General features: G+C 46.9%; 1 protein-coding gene across 1 annotated transcript in view; it reads right to left on the bottom strand.

Annotated features, from left to right (window-relative positions):
* Window positions 1–405: 405 nt before the first annotated feature.
* The window catches only part of SETD5 (SET domain containing 5), a 39,726-nt gene continuing 30,593 nt past the window's right edge, over window positions 406–9,538 (bottom strand). Inside the window, 5 exon segments of the mRNA XM_009080602.1 lie at window positions 406–1,265; window positions 1,446–1,519; window positions 4,602–4,735; window positions 7,489–7,775; window positions 9,435–9,538. The exon segment at window positions 9,435–9,538 is cut by the window's right edge and continues 38 nt beyond it. Coding sequence (XP_009078850.1) covers window positions 666–1,265; window positions 1,446–1,519; window positions 4,602–4,735; window positions 7,489–7,775; window positions 9,435–9,538 — 1,199 coding nt within the window. The 3' untranslated portion in view covers window positions 406–665.

Here is a 9,538-nt window from a genome sequence, read left to right as displayed (position 1 = left end):
CCCTGCCACGAAGCAGCAGGTGACAGCGCACCCCAGATCCTCTGCAGGACAGGCACACACGCTCCAACCCCGCCGTGCACCTTCACATTTGCGGAGATTCCCTTGCCCTGAAAAAAGCTCTGACCGCGGCAGGCAGGAGCCAGGCCCAAAGGCAGCCGCGTGCGCTCGTCTGCTTGTGACTGGAATGATCTTAACGGATTAAAGCCCTCCCCAGAACGCACTGAGAACCTGACCTATAAAGAGATTGGAGTTAACTTCCCCCAGCGTTTCCTTTAAACTGCTTTCGAATTCAAAACGGTGTCCGTGCTGCGTGAGTGACTGTGGCCATGGGCACGGACCAGAGACAGAGGCTGTGCCACAGTCATTGCACTTGAACCAATCCTGCTTTCTGATTTTTTTTTTTTTTTTTTTTGTTTCTTTTTGCAATGTACCCACATGTCAGGGAACAGCTCTGCTACAGTCTCTGCCTCAGAGAAATCTGTGTTCTCTTACCAGGCCAGAGGCCAATACTGCTCACAAATCTCACCCGTGCATTTCAGACCTCAGCCTCTGACCCCTGGCACCCCAGCATCGGGTGCAAGCTCCCAATACCGGCCCAGGAGCCACTTCCAGAGGTGACTGGAAGGAGCTATGGGCAGTTTTGTCCTCCTGGAGTCCAGGCAGCCCTAGGAAAGTCCTGTTTGAGTCTTTACTCCAGAACCCTGAAGCTGCTGCAGTCTGTACTGGTGGACACTGCTTCCCCCGCGGTGCGGATAGTGTTGTGCATTGGAAATCACTGCGCTCCGGGAGCCCTGGTAGAGAACAGACTGCCCAGAGCTCGGCAGGCTGATAGTCCGCAAGTCTGACTGTAGTGACCGAGCACTTTGGGGAGCAGAGGAGGAGCCTGACGTGCCTGTGCAGGGCTGGGAGCCCGACTCGGAGGAGAGAGAGTCCACAGCCGTCTGCTGTGCTGGGCTGGCAGCCGCGGGGCAGCTCTTCCTCAGGAGGCTGCTGCTGACACTGCCAGAGTGCTGCTGGCTGCTGAAATACCCCGAATTCCCTGCAAACAGGGCAGAGGAGTCTGTGGAGACCGAGTGGGCAGGGCTGGAGTAGGAGGTGGAGGAGAGGGATGTTTCTGAGGAACCATGAGAGAGGCTGTGTCCTGTCCTCTGTGCTGCTGCTCGGTAGCTGTATCCAGGCGACGGTGCGAGGTGCCCTCTGTACGGGGAGGAGCTCTGCTGGAGCAGGGTCTGTGATTCTGCCTGGGGACTGTCAGACTGCAGCAGCTGAACAAGGTGTGGGGAAGAAAAGGAGAAGGCACATCAGACTGAATTCCCTGTTTCCTACCTCCTCCTCATGCCAAGTGCAGCAGGATGGGAATGATTGGCAGCCAAGCCCAGTTTGCCCCCTTATCTCTTTAAAAGCTTTATTTCAGAATAGACACGATGACACATGAAAGCATTTACCTGGTAGCTGTATCGAGAAGGACTGTAAACTGCTGGTCCTTTGTGGGCTTCTGGAGTGTCTCCTTCTGCTGTGTCTGCAACGTACAGGCAAGATGTTAAACCTCACCCTCCAGACTGAGCCCACAGCAGCTCCTTCTCAAGTGACACTGCACACAGCCCAGCCCTCCTGTCCTGCATCCAGTGGCAGCTGGACCAGAGCAGCCTCCCCAGCCATCAGCATTCCAGAAGCTGAAGAACCTCAGAAGACAACTAGGAAACCCTAGCAGGTATAAACCAGCCACACATGTTGAATAGCCACTCCCTGGACACCAGTGCTCTCTGGTTTAGCACAAAGCCCTCCTGCCTTGGACAGCCTGTCTGGATGGCCACACCTGCCAACAGTGTGGACACAGCCTGGCCTCCCCTGGCTCTTCAGTAGGGCATGAGAGGCAGATGGTTTCTAAGGACTCAGCAATTTCCCACTCAGCCTTGGTCACGGGAATCCACACTGGATACAGTTACAGCTCAGGAGATAAAGCTGTCCCTTCTCAGAGGGCTGTCACCAGGATCCTGGGGTGGGTTTTCCTCAGAGGCAGATCCAGGCACTGTCAAGACTGACATCCAGTGCTGCCGAGGCTGCAGCATCCCTACCACTGTTTTGGGGATTATGCTTTACAAGCCAACTGAGCTGCTCCAAATGGAGATACTCTTAGATCTCAGAAGTGCCAAGATGATGAAAATGCTTTGAGGTTTGAAGAGCATCAGCATCTCAGCACACACTGATCCATCTCAGTTATGTGAGACCCAGAGGAATAAGCTGCTTCTTGGCAGAGTGAGCCTTTCTAGCACCCTTGTCTTCAAGTGTGGGTGAGCTTCCTGTCCTACCAAACCACCGAACCTGACCTGGGGTAAGCAAGAAGTCCTTACAGCAGTGACCCAGCCCCTGTGCCACATGTGTGTTTCAGCTGCTACCCTGTAACCATGGCTGGTGATCCCGCTTTCTTCAGGAGGAATGAAGCTGCTGGGACTGGGAGCTTTCACATCAGAGTTCTGTTGCAGTCTAATGAGACAGAGCTGTTTATCTGCAGCATCTTGGGGATCCTCAGCAGCCACGTTTGAAATGCCTTGGTAAAACACTGGTGGTATTAGTATCAAATTTATATGACAGATGTGTCCCTGTCATGAAACAGGTCACCCTGTGTCCTGTTTCTGTACTTCTGCCAGACAGGTCTGGCTCTGCCCCAGCTGCACTGGCACAAGCACCAGTGCCAGCAGTGTCTGTGGCTCTGCTGCCCATTGTCCTCTCTGTGCTACACCACAGTGCTGGCTTCACTAACAGCAATCTGCACACAGCTCTTGTCTGCTCTTGAGGCTCAGAAACCTTCTTCCACCACAGTGCTGGCTTCACTAACAGCATTCTGCACACAGCTCTTGTCTGCTCTCGAGGCTCAGAAACCTTCTTGCTCAGGGCCTGCACAGAGAAGCTTCCAGCACCTGTCCTGTGCCACCTTCCATTTCTGGAATGATATAGATGCATTGAGTGGCTGTTTGTGACATTCTGAGTACTGCAGAAAGGCAAAATTCGGAAGTTCTGGGGCATGTTTCGTTAAGCAGCCATGCAGGGAAGAGACTGTTCAATCCAGGAGAGTGTTGTGATTCACACAAGTAGAGCATGAGAGTCAGAAGAAATCTAAGGATTTCTGGAAGCAACTGTTTCTTAGAAGGCTTGGCATGCCATCAGGGCTGCACGGTTTACTGGCAGTGCCTGTTCTCAGAAAAAACCTTGACAAGTTAAAGACTATTGAAAGACTAAATTACGAAGGGTAAATAAACTGTAACCTTCCTGAATTTGCTTTATGTAAACTTAAAAGCTAAAGCCAACATTTCCCTCCCCCATTTCTCAATACCTGCACAAGGAAGGACATGAAGAACTGCTTTTCTTGGCAGTACTGGCCTGTGTCAAGCTAAAGCATATATGAAGTGACAGCTGTAGCTGAGAGCAGCTGCAGCTCTCAGAACAGTGGAATGCACACAAATTCCATTTCATTCCTACATGCCTCATCAGCAAACCCTCCAAGTCTGGGGTTTTTAGTTCCCCTCCTATTAGCTGTTACAGCATCAAGTGAACATGTGCATCTTCACAATTCCTCCAGGTGCTACCAGGAACGGCAGGGACTCAGCCACCAGTTTGTTTCACTAAGAAGCACAGCAGCAACTGGGGGAGGGAAGGTGGCTCACAGAATCTAAGCAAGAATCTAAACAAGCTGCTGAAGAAATTGCCAGAGTAAGCAAAAGAAAAGAAAAGTATTTTGCTGTGCTAAGATGAGAGAGACAAGATGACTTTTGTCAGCTGCAGCATTAAATTTCCACAACTCGGAGTGGGATGGGGTTTATGTAACACAAAGAATTTACTGCTGTAGATGAAAGTTTATCTCCAGCCTAACTCTTGGGTAAGACTGAAGAGCCACAGTTGTACAGGTTACAGTGGGCAAAGGCCTGTGGTAAAAGCCTAGATTTTGCTTACCCTTCTGAAAAATAACCACCGAGAAGCCACTTCCACTGGTATGGGAAAGACAATGAAAAGACTCCCAGTGGGATCCTATGAAACTGTGACATTTTTGATAGAGGATTTCCTCTCAATGTTAGATGAAGAAAAAAAACATTGAAAAGATGCACTTAGGTGTCCAAAACCAGGAAAACGCTGAATGAGAGGCCAGTTGCCAGACAGTGGTCTCAAATATACCTTACTGCAACTGGGGGGAAAAGTCTGGTTTGGAATGAAGTAAATATATATTTGTCCTAAAATGCCCAGAAACAAGATACTACATTTGCCTGAATGTGCAGCCAATGAGAATTATTAAATGATAACATTTTCATCCCCAGTACACTGGAGGTGCTAACCCATCTGTCCAAGGACAGAAAAGCTGTCCCTGTCAGAGCCAAAATGCAGACAGTCTTGAATCCAATCCCTGGAAAAAGATCCAGGTCTTCCAGGTCTGGCAGAAGAGGGATATAGGCTAAAGCAATACCTGAATAACAATACAGTGTGGTTGGCAGAAGGCAACTTTGATGATGTTAAATATGAAGGTACAACTAACTTGACTAAAAAAAGCTTTCAAAGTTATCCAAGCCTATCATTTCCCACCAACCAAATGTCCTGAAGTCTCACTGTCCTACCTGCATCTCTCTCCACAGCACTGTCACAGGTAGGTGAGGATTCATGTCTCTGGGACACCTTTGCACCACTCCTCAGCACCTTCTCCAGCATCCCTCGGCCCTCTCGCAGCCTCTCCACGGACGTGGGGACCATCCTGCAACAAAACCCCAAAACAGCTGAGGATTGCTGTTACAGCCGAGAGCGACGTGACCAACACACAGGGCACTGTGAGCTCCTCAGTGTAACCACAACACAGGTTTGTCTTTAAAGTCTCTGCTTAAGTTCACTGATATGATGTCAGTGCAAATGCCAGAGAAGGGAAGGACAAGAGACCCATCAGCTCTTTAGACAGGTGAGGAATAAACTTCTGAACTGCTTCTGCCACGTGAAAAACCACCAGTGGGATTTCAGACTACCAGTCACCGGCTACCATGACAGCACTGCCCTCAGAAAATCAAGTCCTTTATCAAAAACATGGTCTAAACATCCAGTTAGTAAATCACCTAATTACGGGAAAATTGTTTTGAGATTGCACAGCATTTTGAAAATCCTGGTATTGGTTTAAGATTAGATACAGTAACTTTGCATAATGACTTGTGTTCAAATTAAGAAGCAAACTCAATACCTTTATGATACTAGAGAGCCAAGACCATACAGTTGGATAATGCAGCATTCCTGGAGCATTTTGCCCAGTAATGCCACTTTGTCCTGTTCATTCTGCAGTGTGAAAACTCTCCACCCAAGATTAGTGCTAGACATTGGTGCATTACATCTTATACATGTCTGTTCTGAAGGTGAAAAAGAGGTGAAGAGGCTTCCTAAAGCCAATCTGTAGAAGAAAACCTGAGCCACAGACAAACCCCAAACCTTTGGGTCAACATTCCATCTACCATGCTCAGGACCATCCAAATCTCTTTAGAAATATGTGTTTTAACCTATAAGATTTGCATGACCTTGAGCAGGGCTTTACAATGCCTTTACACTGGACACTGAAGAACGTGTGCCTTAAAAATGCCTGAATTCAAACACTGAGGTTATATTAAATGCACTGAATACCATGTAAGCATGAGGCTTAACAGGAGATTAACTGATTTCTGTATTCCATTTTTAAAAGATATATTGAAAACTGCTTTACAGATTAACTGATTTCTGTATTCCATTTTTTAAGATATATTGAAAACTGCTTTACATTACGTGTTTTTTTTGCTTGGTTTGTTTGGTTTTTTTTAAAAAATAAACAGCCCAGACATTGAAGTTCACCCCTCAGTGAAGCAGAAGACAGAAGGGACCAGAGTTCACACCCCATGGAAGTGAATGGGGTGAGGGGGTGAATTCACACCTTCATTGCTGCTATTGTTTGGCTGGAAACAGTTTCTGCAAGGCTGGTTTTACTGGGCAGCAGCACATCTGTTTACACTGTGATGGCAACTGAAAGAGAGAAACTTCATTTTTTTTTAAAAAAATACAAACTATTGGCAATTATTGTAGAGTTCAGCAAAAACCTAGAAAACTCTAAAAATTAAGGCAGGTAATTTTAGGTCTTCTGTTCCTGATATTACTGTGAATGTCTGGAAATGTATCTGAAATGTGAGCACTTGGAGTTAAAGATGAAATTGGGTCACAACTTCAACTCAGTAACGTGGTTTTTAGAAGTAGGTGACTGTACATTTGTCAGCCTTGCCCATTAAAACACAGAAAACCAGGAATTTAAAAGGCATCAAAACTGCTTAATCCCATTTCAAAATGTACCAGCATGGTTTCAACTTTGTATCCAGTGTCCCATAACAATAGGATCTCTATTCCCACACAATACTTACTCCTGAAACTGTGTGAGAAACTGAAACCAGAGCAGCACCTGCTGAGGAGCAGCAGATGAAGCTCACAGCACATAAAACAAGGTACTAAAGCAAGGTTGCCTTACTGACACCTCTCCCTGAGCTAGTTTTAGTTCATTCAGCTGTTTTTTCTCTGCTCTTTTACAGGCAGAAAGAAGAGACACAGGAGGAGAAGGGTGTGGGATATTATCACTTGCACAGAACGAAATAATGATGATAAACTAATCATTAGCAGACTGCCTCAACTGGGGCCAGTCCCAACATCTGTCAGAAGGTCATCTGGTAGACAGAGAACTGACACAGAGGCACAAGACAAATCTTATGACTCCTGCAAATTCACCCAAGTAGCCAAGCACTTTTAACTTAAACTTTATCAAGCACTTTCAACAGAAACTTCATACATCTCACTGCCTTCAGCATTGCTTTGCATCTCTCCCCTTGCCATCCCTGAGCAGTGACACAGCTGTGGACATGGAGAATCAGCATCAGGAAAGGGGTGTGATGTGTCTTTTTCCCTGTGGTGTGCATGAACAGAACCTGAATGCAGAGCAGCAGAGTGTGTACTACACAGCTCCAGCCAGCAGAACACCCCAGCCACCACTGCACTGGCACTGTAACACCACACTCAGCATCTCAGTGCTGCAGCACTTAAGGTTCTGGGCCAGGCACTGCTATGGGGATCAAATACTTTTGAAGACCAGCCTTTTCTCTTTAGTCAACCTTCTCATGGTAACACAAAATATGTGGTTTTTCCATGCCTTTGGCAAGCCACCAACTGCAGACTGATAACTGCTCTCCAAGCTGTACTTACAGGGCATTAGGAAAGCTGGAGCTGTGGCACTGTCCCTGCTCCTCAAATGTAAAGCTGCAGAGGGCTGTGAGCTTTCCTTCAGAACAGGAATGGACTTAGTATCACTCATGTCCCAAAAGAGTGGAGGTTCAGCAAGAAAAGACCTGGCTTAGACCCAACTGAATCCATCCCACTGCACATACTGTTATGGAAATACCCCCTGAAGAGTTCAGTCCTTCCCTGTGGAGCAATCTCAGACTTGCTTGGAAGGATAACACTCACCACCTACTGCTGATGCTCTCCTGGGATTTGCTGAGCGATGATGAGGAACTACAGCCCCTCGAGTCTGGTGGGCTGATGTCCTCTAGGTGAGGCAGAGAGGGATGAGAAGGGGAGAAGCCACTTTGTGGGGAGGACGGAGTTCGTGCTGCGGAGCCTGACAGGCTGTTGCCATCTGTGTCAGTGACAGAGCTGCTGCTGCCCTGCCGGGTGGGAGTCCCTGCACACCGCACCAAGTCGCTGCCCTCCTTGGCCTCCTGTTTCCGCTTGCGATATTCCAGCAGTGATACCTGGGAGAGAAAACACAGCCGTGACTCAGGGAACACCACGGACTAGGACAGGGGGAGGAACATGCCCACACACCATTTTAAAAATATCTTTCTCTGGGTTTGCAGATAAAACTTGAAAAAGTATATCAGGATGACAAGCTTTTCCCAAATCTGCAGGCACTCTAGAAGAACTCAGTGGTACAAATCTGGACTGCCATGACCACTTTTTATGACCAGTACTTCAGCAGAAACACCCAGCTAGTTTGCTCTGTACCCACCTAGATTTCACATTACTTCAGGACACGCCTGCATATTCAAGCATCAAGCCTCCATATCCTCCCTACCCTTAACACTCTTCACACACTCTCTCTAGTTTGTGACACGTAAGATTTTTTTCAGTATCTGTACATCCCCAAACCAGATAATTAAGAGCCTTCACAGAACTGGTATCTTCAGTGTCCCATCAGCTGCATTAATGCTAAAAGCTTGGTGAAGCCTTGCACAGAATGTTAACTTGCTTAGAGCAAGTTCCTCCTATGGAGGCATTGCAAGCTTCCACCACTGCCACCTAAACAAATTGCTTTTAGCAAAGGCAGAATGTGTTTTGTGCAAAGCAGTCGCACATTTGTCAAAGACACCAAGCACAGATAAAGCAGTCACCTAACACAGGGACAGCAGAACCAAAGAGAGACACAAATATCTCCAGCTGAGCACTTCGTTTCAGCATTCCTTCCCTCAGTTATCGTGAGGCATGGAGCCATAAAGGACTCACAGAAGGCAGCTCTGCTGAAGAATTTATCAGCTCTGACTCAATGCCCATGCTGAAGGCTTTATGATGCTAAAATATTGAACAGGGTATTTCCAAAAGTAACTCAACATATGAAGGGTTTAAGATAAGTGTAACTTTAGAAGAAAACCAAAGGAAAAAGAAAATCAAGAGCCTCCAGAAATGGAATGGAAATGATATTCCATCCATCCACACCCTTACAGAACTGATCAGAGTTAACACAATTGCCACAAAAAAAGAAATCCAAGCACAGGGAAAGGCACTGATATTTGTCCCATGAGTACCCAGTTTTATCACAGCAATGCCTGACTTAACATTTTCACTCAGTTTTACTCCTGTGAGGGTCTACATACCAATTAGAAACCAATATGTATTTGCTTTCTTTTAACTATATTCCTGTGTTTTTAGTTTCAAAGAGCTAAGATTTAAGTAATGACCTTCATCTACTTTCCTTGCAATGTTACTATGGAAATCTTTTAATATGTTCTAACAAGCAACCTGTGTTTTCTTTTGAAACATCAGACCCTCTTTCCTAGCAAGGACCCTTTTCATGCTGGTAAGTAACACCTCCACCAGCTGTAGAGCTGCACTGTTATTGCTCTGGGTCTTGTCTCAGTTTAACAACTGCTGATGAAAGCTGCCAGCATCCTGCTCTCTTTTCTGTGCTCCCAGAAGAGGTTATTTTCACTGTGGTCTTTTTCTTCTACCTCTCACATCAAAATCTTGCCTAAAGGGTATTTCTCTCTCTTTTAACAGCTGTTTTCACCCAGGCACTGGATGCCTGGATTACTTGCCCAGACTCTCTTCATTCTCCCTGTAAGTCTTGCCCAGGGTACTTACTGTTCCCACTCGGGTTCCTGCAATCTAAGAACTCCTTTCACAGGAATACTTGCCTTCTTCCTTTGTGGCGGATTCTGGGGAGCAGCTCTGACGCCTTCGCATGCCCTCTCGCCGCAGGGAGACATGGATCCATGCACTGTCTCTTTGAGCAGCCCTG

Source organism: Acanthisitta chloris, unplaced genomic scaffold (assembly GCF_000695815.1).
Source record: "Acanthisitta chloris isolate BGI_N310 unplaced genomic scaffold, ASM69581v1 scaffold6518, whole genome shotgun sequence".
Classification (NCBI taxonomy): Eukaryota; Metazoa; Chordata; class Aves; order Passeriformes; family Acanthisittidae; genus Acanthisitta; species Acanthisitta chloris.
Note: the sequence above shows the minus strand (reverse complement) of the source record. Positions and strands in the feature narration are given on the sequence as shown.